Source organism: Amyelois transitella, chromosome 15 (genome assembly GCF_032362555.1).
Source record: "Amyelois transitella isolate CPQ chromosome 15, ilAmyTran1.1, whole genome shotgun sequence".
NCBI lineage: Eukaryota > Metazoa > Arthropoda > Insecta > Lepidoptera > Pyralidae > Amyelois > Amyelois transitella.
The window spans coordinates 9,132,545-9,155,467 of record NC_083518.1 but is presented as its reverse complement, the minus strand read 5'-3'; the positions used below and the strand labels follow the sequence as shown (position 1 = coordinate 9,155,467).

The window sequence follows — 22,923 nt, the reverse complement described above, 5'->3', positions numbered from 1 at the left end:
ACAATCTTGAAAGGTGACAGCTTGCTAGCCCATTACCTTAATGAAGAATCCCAAGTTTTGTAAGTATATCCCTTAGTCGCTTTTTACGACATCCATGTGAACGATATGGAGTGATCCTAGTCTTTTTTATTGGTGCCAAAAACCACACGGCACACTGGTCTAACATACCATTCTGGTGTGGTCACCAGTTTGAGAACATTTAGTTATTCAATTTTCAGTTTTTCCGGTGGTCAAGTTGCTTTTCTTAGTAGACACTCACTCTTAAGCAGAAAGCAGAAACGTACACAGAAAAAGTCACCTATTCCTCACATAATTATTTAATTTTCACCAAATTACATCTTTAAAACCAAATCATCAATAAAAGTTCCCTCATATTCCAAAATGCAGTTTTCAACTTTAACATCTGCTTAACAGAGTTTATTTTACAAATTGCCTGTTAGTATAATTAGTCAGGAAATTGATACACTTCCCTCGGCGTCACCACTATGAGAGTCATTAATATTCTTGTTAATTTTATGTAGAATCGTTGATCTGTAGTCGGAAATATACCAGTATATTTTCTTGTTAATTGGTGTAGAATATTTTACTCAAAGATACAGAATCAATCGATTGCTTACATATCTACATACATACAAATAATTACGTCTATACCCATATATATTTAGATAATTTAGATTATAATACAATAGTATAAAAATTACTTTATCTGAAACCATATTTATACGCTTGGCATTCTTATTTTAGGCGAAGGGTCACTCTTTGAATTACAATTCCATACTTATTAAAGCGATTCAGCTGAACGTGGCCTATTAGTCTTTGTGAGACTGTTGGCTGTGTCTACCCCGCAAGGGATATAGACGTGATTATATGTATGTATGTATTTTTTTAAAAGAGGATTAGGGTTTTATTCGGTAAGCCGTGAAAATTTATTAAACCCCTGTTTGAAAGCCACGTCAATCAATTGTTAGTTTTTCTACAAGCGATTGTTTGCAATTTTGTTTACTTCATTTTATAATGTCAGTTTTAACTTCAGAGAACTTTTGTATTGTATTTTGTTCATTAATTCGATGTCAAGAATACCAGTTCCGCTCAGCGATGGTACAATTGGAATCTTGCCAGTTGTTGTGTTCACTTCTTGTTGTTTCAAGACATTGAAACTACTGTTTCCAATCACCATCCAAATGTCTTTATTTTTTGGTAACAATAAAAACTTATTATTCTATTGTTATCAGAAAAAAAATAAAGTTTATTTTTTTTTTGGACAAATTACACAGATTGAGTTAGCCTCGAAGTAAGTTAGGTTATGAGACACTAACTCAGTGATACTATATTTTATAATAAATAATTATATAGATAAACATCCAAGACCCAGGCCAATCAGAAAAAGTTCTTTTCTCATCATGCTCTGACCGGGATTCGAACCCGGGACCGCCGGTGTCACAGACAAGCGTACTGCCGCTACGCCACTGAGGCCGTAGAGTTAATTCTTCACGAAGTTGAGTCTATGAAATGAGTATTTCATATCTCAACATCATATTCTTTTGCAAATAAGCATTTTTTGTTAAGTTGTGATTATCTGAATCAAGATTTATAATTTAAAGTGAATTTAAACAAGGCGGCCTGTTCTTCTACATGTTTTCATTAGTGGTAAACATTGGTCCAAAATTGGACTGTTAAGATGTTGACCTGACCTATAAGTCAGATGTATTGGATTATTTATCAAATATTTTAATCTAATTCTCCATGTAATGTTTACCGATTCCCAAAGTGTGATTCACTTACACTGCACATTTAGAATAGCTACAATTTTTTAAGTGAAGATTCATCAATCAAATTCAGCAACTGTTACATTTATTTTGCTAACTGAACGTGGAGAATTTCTAACAGTACATAAACAGAAACAGATACAATTTTTGTTAGTAATAGATCGTTTTACTTGAAAATCTTCGCCGAAAGTTTCTTAGTTACTTATTGTTCGTCTTGTATTTGTTTTTTATTTTCGTTTGTTGTTTCTTGTAAAATATGAGCTTAGCTGTGATTTATTTATGTTCGGGCTTTGGAGAATCGGAAACTTTTATTAATATTTTGCATTATTTATTCGAAAGCAATAAATCCGTGTAATTACTTGAATGTCGACTTGACTCCGCTATTGTTTAAGAGAAAGTACCTCTTTTCTAAAAAAATACACAAAAAAATACATATGCATATTTAATCATGTCTATATCCCTTGAGAGGGAGACAAAGTCAACAGTCTTCAAAATGCTGATAGGCCACGTTCAGCTGTTTGGCTTACTGATACAAATGAGATTCATATAAAGTGACAGGTTGTTAGCCCGTCGCCTAAAACAAGAGTCCCAAGTTTATAAGCCTATCCCTTAGTCGCCTTTTACGACATTCATTAGAAATATGTAGATGGAGTGGTCGAATTCGTTTTTCTATTGGTGCCGGGAACCACACAGCACATATCAAGACACCCGGTATAATCTTTAATTTGAAATGATAAGAGAAACCTTCAACAATTTTATTGACTCATGATGTTATCCCATACGTATACTTTTGTCTGCAAAATGTCCGTCATAAATTTTCACCCGACATCTTCATTAATTGAAATAAAGTTATTTCATTATATTACAACCGCCATAAACTGAAATATACTCCAATTTTAGCGTTATCTCAATACACAGACACATTATCTTTTATATTACATTAGGGGCTGCTCTATTACTTATGGAGGTAATGAGGTACTTTATGTCTGTTTAATAATACCCATATTTATATTTAAAAGGTAAAACTGTAGTTTGAAAATAATAACTTATCGTTGAAGTTAGAAAGTAGCATGAATTACTGTATGTAGGTTCTTATGATAAGTTGAATGTTATTCATATCTTTATTGTTAACCAAAATTAAACTCAAAGAGAGAAGTAGGCAGAGACTACTACTCGGCGGTTTCGGGTACTCTTGACCTGACCCTTCGCCAGGACGTCCTTTATTTGATCAAGATACGTTCGTCGTCGCCTTCTCACTCCGACCTTTCCCGCTACACTCTCCTTGTATATACATACATACATATGGTCACGTCTATATCCCTTGTATATCTCTTGCATTAATCTATATATGAGAGAGAATTGATTGGCTGACTGACAAATTCGTATCATATTAACGCACAGTTTAAACCGCTTGGTATAGGAGAATTGAAATTTTGTTAAATTAAGTTTAAAGCATTTCACAGAATTCTTACAGGAAAATTTTTTTAAAGAAATGTATGCTTCTTGAAATAAAAGTGAAACCAACTGTTTAAAAATTTATATCATTCATAGATAAAAATCTGTATCAGAAAATCTTCTTTCCAACATTTTAAACAGGAACAAATACCTTGTAATACTTTTCGAGATCGATGCATTGTTCATAATTATATAGATAGTGATATTGATAATGAAGTGATGAAAAAATAAAATTACTGAAACATATGAATATGGATTCAAATGTTATTCAGAATCAACAAAACATTGGTGTTCCTATAAATTACGTCACACGCCCACATTTACACAAACATGTAAACCGCAACCGAGGGTTGCAATAAATTGAAAACAGCTCTCAACCCGAGTTAAGGCCATCCTGAATAAATTTATGATTAGCCTTGTGTCACATTGGTATAATATATATATGTATACATGTATATATATTTTATATATTGATTATATAAATGTTTATTATCTCAATTCTACCATTAAGCCAAATAGCTGAACGTGGCCATTCAGTCTTTTCAAGACTGTTGTTGACAAGTTGGCTCTGTCTACCCCGCAAGGGATATAGACGTGACCATATGTATGTATGTATATATTTATATATATACATACACACACATACACATAATGACGTCTATATCCCTTGCGGGGTACATATATAATATTATACGTACGTATACACGTCTTTACCTCTTGCGGGTAGACAGAGCTGTTAATCTTGAAAAGACTGATGTACCACGTTCGGCTGTTTGCCTTAATGATAGAATTCAGATGCAAACAATGACAAATTGCTAGCCCATCGCCTAAAAGAAAAATCCCAGGTTTGTAAGACTATCCCTTAGTCGACCATACGACATCCGCGGGAAAGAGGTGGAGTGGTCCCATTTTTTTTTCTATTGGTGCCGGGAACCACACGGCACATCAAGTTTTAAGCTCCCTGAATGCGATCAGGCTAAGTAAACTTCCAATATAATTATTTCCCTCCAGGGTGACCATAATTCCTACTCGTTCCCGGTCGTAATCCCCAGGGAACTAGCAATCGGATGTTTTATAGGCGATTAGCTTTCAGCCGCAAGCTGTTAGACCAATTTATTTTTAATCTGTTCTTTCAAAGCGTGATATAGTGGTGGCCATTACAACTATTAGCCGATTCAGTCATGTTTGGTGCAAATATTTCTACGATACATACAATACATACATACCTACATACATATGGTCACGTCTATATCCCTTGCGGGGTAGACAGAGCCAACAGGCTTGAAAAGACTGAATGGCCACGTTCAGCTATTTGGCTTAATGATGGAATTGAAATTCAAATAGTGACAGGTTGCTAGCCCATCGCGTAAAAAAGAATCTCAAGTTTGTAAGCCTATCCCTTAGTCGTCTTTTACGACATCCATGAGAAAGAGATGGAGTGGTCCTATTCTTTTTGTATTGGTGCCGGGAACCACAAGGCATTTCTACGATGCTGGATATTTTTCAGGTATTATTCATTTCATGATTTCAGGAAAAGTATTTTAAATTAGGAAATATGAATAAGGACACTAGGGGTATTTGTAAAAATGTTCTCTCTCTTTTTATCTTTGAGATTAAACGAAGTAATAGAAAGAGAAAAAGTATGAGATATAATTTTTCATGGGAAACGTTCAGAAAAAGAAGCACAGTTTGAAAGTCCCACCGTTAAAAATTAAGTACATACATACATTTAATCAGTGTTAAAAAGACTGATGACTGACGTTTAACTGTTTGGTTCAATGATAGATTTGAGATTTAAATAGTGACAGGTTGCTAGTCAGTCGCCTAAAAAAAAGAATCCCACGTTTATAAACCTATCCCTTAGTAGCCTTTTACGACATCCATGGAAAAAAGAAGGAGTGGTCCTATTATGTTTTGTATTGGTGTCGGGTACCTAGCACGATATGTACCTGTAGATTAAATATTTTCACAAAATAACTGATGAGGGCGATTAAGGAAGAGTTAGAGAAACAACAAAAGTATAAGTCCATTATAACGTACCTTATGTGAAAACAATAAAGATATTAAATTCTTGTCTCGGTTCCTGGTTGAATAACCAAGATCCTACATATCATGATTTATTTTTCCATTTGAAAACTCATCTTTCAGCTGTTACAAAATTCAGGAAAGGGATAAAGTGCTAAATTTTAAGTACTTAGAGCCACAAGGCATAAAATATCTTTATTATGTATAGTAACAAGTCAAGAAGTGAATTACTCAGAACTTACTTACCACATATGTAGGTATAATTTTCATTTAGCATAGCGGCAATTTGTATCGAAATGCAACAGGAAATTCAATATATCAGAATCCTATCATATCACAATTCATGGCAGACATGCAGTGAATTTGTAGTCTTCAATTTACGTCCCATCTGACGTCAATGATACATTGCCATTTGTGGAACAAATCTCATATCTCGGGATTCGGGATTGTCCGCCGAAATCATAATGTATGGCCACGCTTGTATCAATGATCGTGACAAATTTTGGGTTTTTGGCGTTCAGAAATGTAGGTTAGTTAGGCATTTTGTTCTAGTAGGAGTTCGTGATTTGAACATTAATCTAACCTTTAAGCTTAAGTGGCATCCTCTCTCTTTCGGAGTGGAGCCCAGGGTGCGCCTAAGATTTCGTGTACCAATTTTTACTACACCCGAAAAGAAAAACTCTTCAGCCGCCATTAAAACTGCATTTACGTAAACGAGAAACGAGAAGGAGGAAAACATGATCATAGTTCAAAACTACTGGTCAAACAGGCAGTTAAAATGAAACACAAACTTATTGGATAGTATGTAGTACTAGCTGGAAAACAAATGAAATCAAAAAAAGGAACAAAAAATGGAATATTAGTGCCAAACCATATTTTAAGTTCGTCTTTATTGTTTAGTTTAACTTATTGTTATTATTATTTAAAGTCCTTTTAACTTGAATAGTTAGTTCATCAGTGCATATTGTTAAAGTGTAAATATACTTAAGAGTGTAGCGATATTACAGTGCAATTTTCATAGCTTATTCTGCAGTTTTATTCACGACGCCTACAAATCATTTTCTGTACTTATATTTCAAGAAATGCGTATGTATATTTTGTGAGTTCATTAAACAATACTTTCGGACTAAGAAATATAAATCTACTAAATACAGGTATTAAACGCGAAAACGTAGGTACCTTTATTTTATCTCATATCATTGTAACAAGCACATTACGTGCACGTTTATTACCTGTATTATTTATAAAAAGTATAATGCAACGTGTAAGTTTTAAATCAATTATATTTCTTTTTACGAAGCCAAAGTTAATTTCCTAAATGTTTTCTTTAAACGGAATCGGTAGCTGATATACAGATAACATATTTATGACTCACTCTTAAGTTAAATATACTAAAACTTGCACCCTTCGCTACAATTCTTCTGAGCCTATGGTCCGCCAATATAAACTTCCTTACAACCGCTAATTATCTATATTTCCAAAAGTCATTAAGTATGGATAACCTTCAAAACTCTGCAAAAATACACCATTCCCCAAAGTATGGGTACTGGATAAAAAACTTTTTAAAAGATTGTCCCGTGAATAGCTTACCGGAGTACTTTCACGTGTCAAGTTATTTTCTTTAATCTATTTAATACTTCTTTTTATTAAGTTGGGAATTTATTTAATCCCGTCTTCTTCCTCATCATAAGATGGCTTTGGAACATTTTTATGCGTCCACCGAGATTAACTAAGTTAATTTTGAAACATTATAAATATAAATAATGCGTTGTTTTATTGAAGTCTTTTGTTTGGGACAAAAATAAGTTTCTTTAAAAATAAACGATTTTAAAAAGTTTTCAGTTTGGTATCAAAATATATCCTTGGGCGATAGAGACATAAAATGACGATTACATCCTATGCGGGGTATACAGAGCCAATATTCTTAAAAAGACTGAAAGGCCATTTTCACCTATATGGCTTAACGACTAATATTAAATAAGTGCTAAGTGTATTAAGGTCATTTAGTAAAATATTTTACCTATTATACAAAAATAAATGAGACCATTCTTTTTTTTCTTTGGTGCCGGGAACCACACGTCATATACTAGCGAACTCTAAGCAAAACAACGTCCAATACTTTGTCGGCATTAAAATCTATAGACTGTATCACGAATATAATTAATACAGTGAAATCACCAGCAGACAGGCCTTAATTATCCCCTTTTAAAAATGTTCAACCCCTAGAGAAGTTAATTACGGTCATTCCTAAGTTAAATAGTTTGCACTGATGAGGAAATTAAGATAAATGGGACCCTGTCAGGTATTTGAGGCTTATAATTGAAGTGTGGGTTTGGTTGATATGCTGACTCTAATCACGCATAAGACTCTATGATGGAGAGGAAAATGTGGTGATTAATTTCATGGCAGTATATAACTAGTCTTAATAAATCTCATTAAGTCTGGTTTCAGGGTCATGCGTTTGATGAGTGCCAATTGAGTTTACGCGGTTTCAATTACTTGTAGGATAGAACTGTTTCATAGCGCCTGCGCACATACATAAAATCACGCATCTTTCCTGGAAGAGTAAGCAGATATTATATCTCACCACTAGCCAAGATACCTGATTCTTTCTTTTGCTTTATACATATATTACATGTTGAACCAACAGTTTTGAAACGACTGAAAGACAAGAAGAATCGTAAAGTTTATTAGTCTATTCCTTAGTGGCCTTCTACGATATTCATCGCTTAATCTACATTCAAAACTCTCAATACAAGCTGGTTTTAGGTCTGTATCTATTGTGTATAGGATGATGCCATGATAATTATGTGTTAAATGGAAAAAATCACACGCGAAGAAGTGTCATTCAGATTAACAGAAGAAACTATAATTTAAATATTCAAAAAATACAAAAGGAAATAGTGATTTGATTATTTTATTAGTACCTATGTATTATTTTCTTGTTACTAATTTCTATGCAACGCAAAAATATTATAAACAAACAAACGAGGAAAACGATGGGCCATTTAATTCGACATGACGTATTTTTTAAACTATAGTAAACAAATACATAGTTATAAATAATATATACATACATACATACATATGGTCACGTCTTGCGGGGTAGACAGAGCCAACAGTCTTGAAAAGACTGAATAGCCACGTTCTTAATGATATAATTAAGTTTCAAATAGTGACATGTTGCTAACCAATCGTCTAAAAAAGAATCCCAAGTTTGTGAGCCTATCCCTTAGTCGCCTTTTACGACATCCATGGAAAAGAGATGGAGTGGTCCACCACACGGTACACTAAATATATATATATTAATTATTTGCCCAATTATTAACATTTAAACATAACGACCGCTAACATTTGAGCCAACATTCGGATGGATTCTAGATATTAAGCAACAATAAACAGCAAAATGCATTTACTAACAAGCACAATTGAGCGTAAAGCACAATGTTCTAACGCGTTGTCTAACCGTCTACGACATCGAGAAATGTTTATGACATATTTCAATTCTATACCGTCGAACCTTGAATCGAATGGTGTTTCTAAGGATCATTGTTTAAAAAGTTAAATTGAGATTCAATTGAGAAAGATAAAAAAAAATCGGATATACGGATCATTGTAACATGATTCGAAAAGGCCGAGATAAAATAAATGTTACATTACGTGCGCGTGTAATATCTGTATTATATAAATAAATAAATATATACGGGAAAGATTACACTCAAAATAAGTTCTAGACTTGTGTTACGAGATAATAACTAGACTATATTTTATAATAAATACTTATATAGATAAACATCCAAGACCCAGGCCAATCCGAAAAAGTTCTTTTCTCACCATGCCCTGACCGGGATTCGAACCTGGGACCTCCGGTGTCACAGACAAACGTACTGCTGCGCCACAGAGGCCGTCAAATAGATGCTGATCCCACTTTGTCGGAAGAATGACTTTGCCAAGAAAAAATGTAATTGTATACTCGCTCACCCCACGCGCCATGATTAATTCTATTATTTTAAAAGTTCTCCAACAAAAATGGTGGGAAATTAAAACATTTTTGATACCAATAAAACCGGGGCAGTTAATCCGTCATCGTCCAACGTTCAAATTAAGATTGATGTTAGCGAGAACAAGAGTGAAAAGAAACTTTCGGCCAATTATACTCTGTTCGTCAATTTGTCGTTATATTCGTATCTTGATGGCGTCAAATTAGAATGGTTGAGGAAAACGGATGAATAAAAGGTAGATGTAATGCCAGTCGAATATTTTTGATACCGGTGTAATGTATATGGGGAAATTTTATTTTCCTCGTAAGAAAGTTGAGTATTGGAATTCTTGTGATTGTTCGGACGTATTGTTTTCAACTTTATTTTTGTTCCATAAATACTGACTAAAATATATAAGTGCCGTGTGGTTCCCGGCACCAATACAAAAAAGAATAGGACCACTCCATCTCTTTTTCATGGATGTCGTAAAAGGCAACTAAGGGATAGGCTTACAAACTTGGGATTTTGGGATTGTTTTGTAGGCAAACAAGCAGTCACTCTTATAATATTATAATTGTGGATATTATACTTTTTATATACATACATATAATCAGGTCTACATCCCTTGCGGGTCAGAGCCAACAGTCTTGAAGAGACTGAAAGGTCACGTTCAGTTGTATTGTTTCAAGATAGTATCGAGATTCAAAAAGTGACAGGTTGCTATACAAACAACCACAAGAGGAAACCCAATTTTATAAGCATATCCTTTAATCGACTTTTAATTATATAACGAAAGCAAACAAAGATTTCACCCACTTCGATAGATACCGACAAGAACAGCCAAAATTACATTTTATGGTTTAAAAAAGAACAGACGCATCAAAAGGGTAATAAAAACGTCCCAAATCATCAGTGTGACTGTCCAGAATTCTGACGAATGGGGAAAAATTATCGTGGGAAACCGGCAAAAATTCAAATTAGATTTTATTCATTCATTTCCCGAAATGACGCTTCACTTATTTTCTTATTTGTTTTTAATCAGGGCAATTGCGCATTATTGTTTGTTATTGTGAGTGAAAAAAACATTTATTTTTTATTCCATTCTTATCCTGTTCATAACACAGAAAGAGGAAAATGTTTTACGAATTTAATGTGCACAGCGAGAAATAAATGTGATGCGTTGACGGTAATGACTACTATACATCTTCACATACATAGGTTACGGATAATATTGACCTGGTCACTACTGGTCAGGTCAAGAGTACCCGAAACCGCCGAGCTTGCATGAAGCGTAGAAAGTATGCAGAGATCGTGGCAAGTGGAAAGAGGTAGTCTCTGCCTACATCTCCAGGAAAGAGGCGTGATTTTATGTATGTATATATGTATGTGACCTGTGATACGCCGTTTAGTTATCAGGGTTACAAAGGAAAGGAGGAGTGTATTGCTAGCCCATCGCCTAAAAGAAGAATCCCAAGTGTACAAACATAAGTCTCAGTTGCCTTTTACTACATCCATGGGAAAGAGATGGAGTGGTCCTATTCCTTTTCATATAAGTGCCAGTTTATTTCATCAATCTTTTTATGAAAGATTCTAAACATTATTACAGTTACACCCTCACCTCTCTGGATTTTCTTCTCTCCATAACCCGGCCTACTGCCCTGGCTTCACCTTCTTGACTATGGTCAAGAAGCTTTTAGAAAAGAAGATTTAATTAAATATGTAGTATAAATATCTGTGCTTAAATACACCCTCTCATAAATTTAAATTTTAAAGCAATATTTCGTAAATTCAACGGGTCCAACCGGACATATTTCACTAGGCTAGACGTCTCCAAAATCTATTTCAAAGGAAATGATTTATGTTAACCGTTGTATGTGATTGCTTTACGTCCAGGCTTGCCTCAACTTTTCTTTATTGAAATGGATTTTAAAAGCAAACTTCGAAATTTATACGCGCTCCATGTCAAAGAGTAGTTAGGGAAAAAGGATCGCTATGATTTTTTTTCTTCGGTATAATTCTTCGTATTTTTCATATTTTTGCCTTAAAATTCAAATTTAAATTTGGACCAGTTTTTTATGTATTCGTTGATTTGTCAGAAACTTTTATCTACAAAATATTTGATACATCTGCATGATCAATTAGTAGTGGTTATGTATTAATGGAGTTGTGATTTTCAGGGTTTTTTGCAAAAAATAAGAGAAATTTCCGATATTTTGCACTCACCGAATATTGTGCATGGAGAAATTTTAAATTTTTAAAATGCGCTGTCTTCTTGAAATAAGTTATATTGATGGGCACTTTATAAAGATTTTTTTGTCCTGGAAATATCACAAAACTAGTTGTTTTTAAATATTTTTGTAATCACTTCAATATTTTTTTCATGGAGCAATATCACCATAAAAGGGAAGTTTTTTGTTATACCATACAAAACGCCATTCTTTTAAATGAACCTTAAAATTTCATCTAATTGAATATTCAATTCAAGAGTCCCTCGACCTTTTTAATTCGTCTATTTTGTTTTCCTCCTACCTTATTGACATTTCGATAAAGTGGGTCGCATTTCAATATAACGGTCCGGGGAATTAAATAAAATGAACCTAAAAACGTTTTTGTTTGAGTAAGAAAATAATAGATTGTTCTGTTTGTTTCAGGTAGAAGGTATGCGGGCTCAGAAGGTACCCGCTACCTTGCTAATGTTGCTCTTTGCAATAGAAGCTCTAGATGCAAATCGGAGAAAGCAGAAGGAAAAAATAGTACCACCCATCATAAACATCTGTGATATAAGCGACAGAGACTCCAAAGTACATTGTTATTGTGAATTCAGCCAAGAAATAAACGAAGCAGTGAAAACTGAATGCTGGGTTTTCAACGGAGGTATCGAGAAAACAGATCCACTCTGGACTAGTTTCAATTCCCAATCAAATATAGAAACGCTGGCTTTCAACGTAAGAGCAGACGGTGGTCTAGACTTCGTACCAACGAAAGTGCTCAGATATTTGAGAAAATTGAAACATGTCAGTATGAAGTACAGTTCGATACCGAAGATCGAAGCGAACACGTTCGTCAATATAACTTCGGTGCAGGAGATAACGCTAACGAAGAATCAAATTTCATTTCTGAGCAAACATTCGTTTTACAACTTACCCAATCTCACAGTTCTGACATTAGATGAAAACAGAATAAAGGAGATCGTAACAGACACGTTTTACGAGCTTCCAGCATTACAGAAATTATATTTAACTAGCAATAACATAAGTGTCATCCAAGATGGAGCGTTTCGACTTCTCGTGAATTTATTGGAGTTAGAATTGGACAGAAATAATATAAGTGAGTTGAGGAAAGAGTGTTTTGATGGTCTCGCTAATTTGAAACGCTTAGATTTAAGAAGAAATAAATTGTCTGTACTAAACTCGTTTACGTTTACTGAGTTGTGGAATTTGCAGACACTTTTGTTAGACTATAATGATATTTATATGTTGGCTCAGAGGACGTTTGATGGTCTATCGCTGTTGAAAAAGTTGAGTCTAAGTCATAATAAACTAGTGACACTAGCCGGTGGATTATTTGAAGGAGTGAGGGGCTTGTCGGCTTTGGATTTAAGGCATAACAAATTAAAGAGATTCACAATTGATAATTTAAAACCGATCTATGACAATCTCAAGAATCAAAACAGTTACCTCTATTTGGAAGGTATGTATAATCTACTCGTAGTTCAACTATTATTATAAATGCGAAAGTTTGCGAGGATCGATGTAGGTACGTTTGTAACTCTTTAACTCAAAAGGAACAGATACTTTGGATTGTTTTACAATCTATTCCCGAGAGTATAAAGTGCTCGAATCGGCTGTTTGAACATTCACATTTACTGCGAGGATTAATTTAAGATAAGTTAAATCTCTTTGGCATACGAATACCACGGATTTCGGCGAGACATGGATTAACATTAGCATAATTAATAGGATCTTTTTGTGTCGAACTCAATGTTTCAACATAAAGAGATCCACACCTACACAAGAGTGGAAGGTATTTTAAAAAGTATGATAGACTTTGTGATTGTAGATGAAAGATTGAAGAACAAAGTGCTGGATACCCGTGCATATCGCGGTGCTGGCATTGACTCGGACCATTTACTGGTGATATCCCGGATAAGGGGTATCTTCAATCGCTGGCGGCACAGGGTAAGGGAGCAAACCAGCGCTTTGGAAAGAGTAAAAGTAGAAAATTTGCAAGATATGGATGTAGGTAAGAAGTATATTAATAGACTGAAGGATGAATTTGAAGATTTAGATGAAATGCGCGATATTGAAGATGGATGGAAGGAATTTAAAGAAAGAATTGTGAAAGTAGCTGTTGAAGTGTGTGGTGTAAGTAGAAGAAGGAAAGGAAAAAATCACAAAAATGCGTGGATGAGTAAAGATGTGCAAGAACTTGTGCGATTAAAGAAGAAAGCATGGCTGGATTTGTTAGCAGCAAAAGCTAACTTAAGAATGCAAGAGGTTATAGATGAAGATGTGAATGAAGCACGTAAGGAATATAAGAAAATGAAAGATTTGGTTAAGAAAGCTGTGATTAGAAAGAAAGAAGAGTATAAAGAGGATTTTGATAAAAGGCTAAGAAGACTTTCAGTCAAATCTGAAAGTATTCTGGAAATCCGTAAGGTCAGCCCGAGGAAATACTATAACCAGAGAGCTGACTAGGATCAGATGCCAGGATGGTAGCGTTGTGAAAGGAGAAGAATGTGTACTAAAGATATGGAAGGACTATTTTGAAAGTTTATTTGAAAAAAAGGAAGGAAATAAGAAAGATTTCTGCTATAGCGAAGAAAAAGAGTATGAGATGGAAGGCGAAATTGAAATGTTCGAAATTGTGGAAGCACTTAAGAGTATGAAAGCGGGAAAGGCTGCTGGGTGTGATAGAGTGTCGGTCGAGATGCTTAAAGCAGGAAAAGGCGTAGTAGCTAGTCAGTTGTACTGCCTTTTCAATTTGTGTTGGAGAAGCGGCCGAGTACCAAAAGATTGGTGTAAGGCTGTTATCGTGCCACTTTACAAAGGAAAAGGGTCACAGCTGGACTGCAAAAATTATCGTGGTATAAGCCTGCTTAGCGTCGTCGGCAAATTGTATGCTAAGATATTGATTAATAGAGTCAGGAATGAAACTGATGACAAAATATGGGATGCTCAAGCGGGATTTCGAAAGGGAATGGGATGTACTGATCAGGTCTTTTCCTTGCGGTGCATAGCCGAAAAGTTTTTGGCCAAGAGTCAAAAAGTCTATTGCACATTCGTAGATCTGGAAAAGGCCTATGACAGAGTTGAGAGGAATGAATTGTGGTCAGCACTTTCTATGCATGGGGTGAACAGTCTCTTAATACGAGCACTGAAATCCTTATATGAGGATTCGAGTGCTTGTGTCAGGATAAACGGAGCGCACACTGAGTGGTTTAAGATTGAGAAAGGCGTTAGGCAAGGATGTGTTGCGTCACCGTGTTCAACCTATTTATGGATAGCTGTTTGACAGATTTGAAAGAGTCTAAAAGTGGATTAAGGATGAATGAGTTACTCGTCAAATGTCTGCTCTATGCCGACGATCAGGTTATACTGGCGTCATCAGCGGAGGAGTTACAGGAGATGGTAAACTGTATGCATGAAGCTTTAAAAGAGAAAGGAATGAAAGTGAACGTAAGTAAAACTAAAACACTGGTTTTTGAAATGGAGAAAGAAATTACAGCATGTAATATTTTGATTGGAGGAGAAAAAGTGGAGCAAGTGAAAGAGTTTGTATATCTAGGATCAAAGTTTACATCAGATGGCAAGTATGATAGTGATATTGAAAGGAGAGTGAACGCGGGGAACATGGTGAATGGAGCTTTGCATGCCTTTAAGAGCAGTCAGAAACTATCCAAAAAGGCTCGACTGGCTGTGCACAGGGGCGTGTTGGTCCCGACATTAATGTATGGGAGTGAAAGTTGGGTATGGCAAAAGAAGCATGAAAGCAGAATAAATGCAGTGGAAATGAGAGCGTTAAGGAGTATGATGGGTGTGAAATTGAGTGACAGGATAAGGAACAGCGTGATAAGGGAATGTTGTGATGTGAAAGAAGATGTAGTTACAGGAATAGAAAAGGGTATGTTAAGATGGTTCGGTCATGTGGAGAGGATGAATGAAAGCAGGTTGACTAAGCAGATATACAAGGAGAGTGTGGAGGGAAAGGTCGGAGTGGGAAGACCTAGACGAACGTATCTTGATCAAATTAAGGACGTCCTGGTAAAGGGTCAGGTCAAAAGTACCCGAAACCGCCGAGCTTGTATGAAGAGAGTTATGAATGTGGACGAAGCGAAAGAAGTATGCAGAGATCGTGGCAAGTGGAAAGAGGTAGTCTCTGCCTACCCCTCCGGGAAAGAGGCGTGATTTTATGTATGTATGTATGTATGTATAATTAAGACTTCAGATATCAAATATGTACATGTATGTACATACCTATTTCAATAACATTTTAGGACGTTTCTAATTACGGTCACTGTCGAGTACAACAAATGAATTTCAAACTTTTTGTTCCGTACATAATAATATGTAGATAGCACAATAGAAATTTTTTTCTTGTTGAAAACATTTTGCAATTTTTTAACTGTCATAATTGTATGTATAAATACAACAAGGTTACCGTTTAATTATCTCTAAAAGGAGATTTTTTTTTATAAATTTGTGTTTTTAATAAATTCCCTGATTGATATTGGTGCTATTCTTACGTGCCATGAACCACACGGCGCCAACAAAAAAAATATAACTGTTGGCAACAAAATTTACCTGTAACTAATAATTTGGTTGGCTGTGTAACCGGAAACCATCGAAGTTATTGCGGAAATGAAGCCTAAGGCTGATGCAAAATTTATGGCTCGTATTAGCATTATAGACGCCATAAATTTCGTTCCGAATATAACATTACTAGGAAGCCAGCTTGTGATGCCCTATATACTGTTTGCATGTCATTAACCCCTGCAAAATCCAGATGTATCACGAGTTATTTATTTAAATTAAAAATATTCATAATAGTTTAAATTTAGTTTTTCTTCTCGGAATAAATGTGACATGTCTTTTTTATTTGTATCAGTCTCGGTTATAGAAGCAGCTAAACAAAAAGATTAACATTGCTATATATAATAAATTATAATATAATTTATAAGCATCTAAAAATAATTCGATACCTACCTAATTAGTAACCGAAAACAAATTTATCAGAAGTTCAAAGAGGATTAAAAAAATTAGTAATAAATTCAATTTTATACTATAGAGAGCAAATAAAAACGGAGACTATAAAAAATTAACAAAATTAATTAGCCATTTACGAGCAATTAATCAGCGCTAATGGTCCTCGGAGGCTTTTCGCTAGAATAAGAAATTAATAAACAGAACGTAAAGCTGCTATTAATAAAACTCCTGTTTTGTAAGTATTGGACATCATTCCCCCTATACCTCCCATCACAATGTTTATAATTACCGTGTTTTATTTCAGAACTTTGATTCACTGAAGTTAGTATATTATTTCTCACTTTCTCTCTCTCTCACCCTTTCTCTCTCAATTTTGCTTGTTAGGTTGCACGATGTACCTTCATGTTATGCATCAGGGTTCACAGTTCGGTTTTCACCATTTCTCATGACTTCATTAACGTTCATTGGCTAGAAAATCATAACTTATTTACAAAGTTGCTTCAAAGCTGTTAAGCTTTTATTGTCGTTGGTCTAATTAGATAAAAATTAAAAGTCTCTCCCAAAACTCTCCCAAAAATAAATTTAGTATAAATAAGTTATCAATATCTTAATAGCGAACACTAAAAAGCTACACATGTACTTGATATTTTAATCAAAATCTTTCTAGTTCTAAAATGTTTGAACTCATAGATATTCCAGAGCATTTGCTTTTGTTTTGCTGTGGTCAAGTAAAGATGCCTTGTTCAATTATAGGGCCGTGATTGAAGCTATTTGTAAAAGCATTTTCTAAAACGTTACATTTATTGTTCCGCTCATAATTTGATTCTCAATTAATTCCAATCTCCAGTCGCATTCAATTCAATTATCGTGAAAAAACCCAATTATACCTGTCAAGTTCGACTGAAATGTCAAGATTAGTTTAATTAAGATACTAATGAAGGTTCCATTGTTCCAGGTAATGAATTCTCTTGCGACTGCCACCTGGCTTGGATGCATAAGCTCCGACAAGAAGCGAAGAGCGTAAAAATAAGAATGTCACTCGAAAATTTCGCATGCAAATTAAACGGTGACCCATCTTTAAATTCACACTTCACTTACTTCGAAAGGAGCGTCATAAATTCAAATAATCTTGAAGAAAAGAAAGATTATTCCGATACAGATGATGTTTTTCACGATGAAATAGATGATGTTTACTCTGAAGACACGAATGTCGTTAGAGAAGAAAATGATAGAATATTATTACAAATACCGATTGATTTGTTGCCATGTCCGCAAGAAGTGAAAACCGTCACAGACAGGACGTACACGTATCCTTCGCAGAACGAGGCTAAAGATTACAGGAACCTTATACAAACGTCCAAATCATCGGCGATTCACAAAAACGTATCTTTTTTCCTCGCTTTGTGCAATTTATTATTTAGGTATTAGGGACCTCTTTCTAAGTAAATGTATTAGATAACGTATTTCAGTAATATTTGACTGACAAAATGTAAATAAAAAAATATTTTAACTTAATTTTCAAGAAAAGAAAGTCAAAATTTTATGGCAGTTTTGCTTATTTCAATTTAACTTGTAAATAAAATAATCAACAGAAAACGTAAGGTAACCTAATGTTCTTTTTTTGTACAAAATTGTGTATGTATCAACTTGATAAGAAATATTATGTAAATAGTTATGTAATGTAAAAATGTGATATAAACATAAGTGTAATTAATAGATTCACTATGACTTAATTATGACAGTGATTAAATTATTGTAATTTTCTATGATATTAAGGTAAATTAAATCTTTCGATTTAACAATAAATTTCTACTTTTTCGAAATAAAATTATTGAATTATGGGTATATTGTATGTAAAGAGATACTAATTATATAAGAATTACCAATGAAAATATACAGTTGAATTAGAAATAATAATAATTTTTATTAACGGATCGCTTATTTATTATTCAAATAAAATTTTTAATTATTGATGTATTGAAACATTGGACGGAATAAAATTCCCGACATTGCAAACAGAAACATTGGACAAAAAAGTTCTTGCTAAATGCAATCTTAAAAAAAGCTATTGTTAGAGAAAAACAACTTAATTTCTAAAGTTTCAGAATTTGTTTTTGTAAACATCTATTTTCATAAATCATGGAAAATGGTAGACATCGATTTAATTCGGCTTTCTTCAGAATATCAACAAAACTTTTACAATATTTTTCTAGCGGGGTGTAGAAATCTTGATATATTTCATTTGACTTGTGTTTTGAGTGATTTCAAACCTTTTGGTTACTAATCGACTAACTGTATTCACTCACCCAAAACCGTGTAGTTTCCGGCCACTTTGAATACATACATACACACAGTCACGTCTATATTTCGATATACCTATTGGCGATGGACTAGCAACCTGTCACTATATGAATCTCAATTCTATCATTAAACCAAACAGCTGAATGTGGCCTGTCAGTCTTTTCAAGACAACCTTTATCTATATCCTTTGCGAGATTATATGTATGTATGTAATAATAGGCTATTTTACACCATGTATAAAAAAATATAAAAATGCATGTATCTTATAGATTTTGTAAAAAATAAAAGAAAAACATCGATCATTATTCATAAAAGTGCAATATGGATTTTATAATTCAATTTAAAAAATCCTCTTTTTTAATCTGTTCTTCAAAAGTCGAAAACGCTATCCGCCATGTTGGGTACTGACGTGACGTCATACTTTTAGTAAACAAATATCGAATCGAAAACATATTGATGATGTCAGGCTCTGTTTATTTTGAAATTTGAAAATTTCTATCACGTTTTTGGGTTTTTACTCTTTAATAATTTAATAGAATCATAGAAGACGGTTTTGTGAAAGCAGACAATATAAATTTACCGAGGATTAATACGTTGATGGTGGCGAAATTTTTTGCGTCCAAATTGTTATATTAACATGACTTGTGGTTACTTTACTATTTACAACGAATGCTAACTTACATCAAAGTGGTCTTCACAGAAATACAATCTTGATTTTGTAGACAATGCCTTTGGATCTCTTCTTGCTAATTTCAACCAAGTGTTTCTCATTTTAATATCACTTGGCAGTGGAATCCACAATTTTTCTGGTGTTTTTATACTTGTATTCTTGCATTCAGGAACAAGACACCAACAATATGTATTGTAATTCATTATTACAAAAATCTTTTTACTTTAGTCTTACGTAGAGCCGTATTGTTTACTAAAAGTATGACGTCACGAGTCAAAACAGCATGGCGGATGGCGTTTTCGCGCGAAAATACAAAATCATAAATAATAAATCGTTTTTAGAGCACTTTTCGGCTTCAAAAAATTTTAATAAAAATTCTATAGGTATAACACAGTCTCAGGATTGATTTAAAACAGTTTTCAAAAAAGAGTGTAATAGCCTATTGTATTGGCTACTCTCATTTCTATTCCTAGTAGCATAATACATTTTGTTATTACTTCAAATTATCTGAATATAGGCGATAGTATAATGACATAGAAATAAAAGTCAGGTCACATAATTGTAGACGGAAATCTAAGCCAAATTTGCTTAAAACTATATAAATTTCTAATGACGTTGTAATTATTTAGTCGCATTCTACGGCGTCTATATACACAGAGCAAGGGTTTATTCTAGTCTGCTGGTAATTATATTTTTATTAAGTTCAGTCTGTCTATTTTCATTTATCTATAGGACGTAAAACCGAACAATTTGTCCGTTCACAAATGTATGTAAATGATAGCTTTTGTTCAAATTAATTCTGTTACCTACTGTTTTGCGGTTGTCATAATATTAGAAAAGCAATTTGAGGCACGTTTGTTAATTTTGTCGTGACACTATCGTTCTGTTTATGCAATTGTTGGTATAAATTTAACCACGATTTATAATAACACATAACATTAATTTTGTATTGAGGTCGGCCTTTCGTGTATTCAAATAGATTATTGACGTTATTACTGTTAATAATATTAACATAACGTATAATCACGCATATATCCCTTGCGGGGTGGACAGAACCAACAGTCTTCAAAAGGCTGGAAAGCAACGTTTGTTGTCCGGCGTAATGATAGAATTGAAATTCAAATAGGGACAGGTTGCCTTCCCACCGCTTCAAAGAGGAATCCCGAGTATATAAGCCTATCCTTTAGGGGCCTTTTACCTATTATTTTTTCTATTTGTACCGGGAACCACGCGGCACGCTGATAATAATCGTACCAATTTTCTTATCATTTGTATTAAAGTCGGGTATTCGATTCTAAGCTCTTCTTCAAAGGAAATTCTTTATTAATATTATCAATTAACACTGAACTTTAAAAGCAACATTATTACAACAAAGTAATTCCTACTAGATTTTGAGAAATCACAGTCTTTTGAATAAATTAAAATAAATTAACTGAAATATCTGACTCTCATTTAAATATTGTAGCATTACTGAAAAGCTTTTTCGTTATTAAAAACAGTTTAATTTGTAATACTTCGAAATTATTGTGAATATATTATGCACAAGTTATTTTATTCGATGTTCTATTTAAGCTGGATTAATCTGAGATTAATTTTGATATAAATTTTAATATTTAAATGGTTGCACACTATTGCGTTCAAAATGTATACTATTTCATATTGATTTATTATTAACTTTACGCAATTACTTTTATTAATAATATTAAAAAAATAATACCTTATATTATTGAAATATTTAATACGACGTTTGTATCTATAATTACATCAAACCTGTTTGTATAGCATAGACAATAGACATGGCATAATATAAAATGCTTACCGATAAAACAAGGTATTTAATCCATTCAGGTAGTCCAGATGAAGTTGACCTATGATTATCTGTACAATTTTAGTGAATATATGTAATTACCTGATATAATTTTACCAAAGAGGAGGTGAAATGAATGTGCACATTTGTTTTATGCATTTTCGTTATTATTTGAATAAATATAAATTATGTTAATATATGATAAGATAATTAACTGTTGTAAATATCTATTTCTAAACGAGAACATTCGCTCTGAGTCTATTGTATATAATAATTTGTAAAGTATATTTATTACTTTAAAATAATTTCATTAAAAGTTGATGTTGAGAAATTGATGAGTTTTCTTTGAAGCACTTATTCACGGAGCTTTCTCAATTTGTATTGCCCAAATCCTTTTGTAAGTAGTTTTGTCACTGAGCTATACTTCTTTTGATGGTATCTGAAATACTTTTTTTGTGGAATGTCTACAATATCAAAGCTAGTATACCCAATCAATGGTTTCGACTGAGCCATATTTTTAGATATATCGGTATGAATAATCAATTGAAAAAAAGAAAACACGTCTACAGACATTGTTGGCTTGCTGTTGGCGGAAAATGAGAGAAGATAATTAAAAAAGGATCTAAAACATTTTTTTTGCATCACCTTAATTTGTTTAACAGATGATATTTCTAGATATTAACATAATAGTCCATCAAAACGAAGCTTTCATTGAAAGAGTTAACACTCGTAGAAACATTTAAAAAAAAAACAGAGTTTCTGACAATGACAAATTTATAGATGGCTTTTATTTTAGGTGCCTACCGAGTTTTGGCGCGAAAAAACGTGCACAACACCACGATCAGCTGATCGACGTCCGCCATGTTTTAAAAGTTGTCTCAGACCAATCAGATGCGTTATATGCAGGGTCCGAGCAGCAGGTATAAAATGATAGGATCTTTCTGTTGGTTTTAATAAGATTAACACATTTTTTTTGTAAATACAAATTTAACTCTCAAAGTTACGTACCTGTTTTTATTTTATTTTTTTATAACCTTAATATAATAATATTTGAACTTAATGCTAGTAGCATTCTCTACCAGTCGACCGTTCTATAGGTATTGATAACAAAATTAAATAGAAATTGTATGTGCAAGCTGTCACCAGTTATCGGAACGTTACCGTAAATCCGATATCACGGGTACACCCGATATAGATTTCCAAAATCACAGTTGAGCAGATTCAACGGATGCTGATTGCAGATTGAAGAGTAAATTTCAGACCGCTGACGTCACCGCACTATCCGATACGTCCACGAAATGACCAGTGCGGTCATTTTAACCGCCCGAATTTCGGAGATACATTACACATACAAACATATAATCACGTCTATATCCCTTGCGGGGTAGACAGAACCAACAGTCTTGAAAAGACTGATTGGCCACGTTCAGCTATTTGGCTTTAAGATGGAATAAAGATACATTATTAAGATTAGTTATTGTATATCCGAGATAAGCAAAGGTATAATTGATGTATTAGATAAGGTATAGTCGCTCGTTGACTGTATAAGAAATCCAAGAAGGATCCCAAGTTTATTAGTATATCTTTTAGTCACTTATCACGACATTCATGGGAAAGAGAAGGAGTGGCCCTATTCTTCTAAGTTATTGGTGCCGGGAACCACACGGCACTAATTTCATTAACATACCTATACTGTTAAATGAATTGGCAAATT

At 33.7% G+C, this 22,923-nt stretch overlaps 1 protein-coding gene across 1 annotated transcript in view; it reads left to right on the top strand.

The window, feature by feature from the left end:
- The first annotated feature begins 11,886 nt into the window (after positions 1–11,886).
- The window catches only part of LOC106139511 (uncharacterized), a 37,797-nt gene continuing 26,760 nt past the window's right edge, over positions 11,887–22,923 (top strand). The window contains exons 1-2 of the mRNA XM_060948365.1: positions 11,887–12,916; positions 17,387–17,852. Coding sequence (XP_060804348.1) covers positions 11,887–12,916; positions 17,387–17,852 — 1,496 coding nt within the window. The remainder of the gene's footprint in view (positions 12,917–17,386; positions 17,853–22,923) is intronic.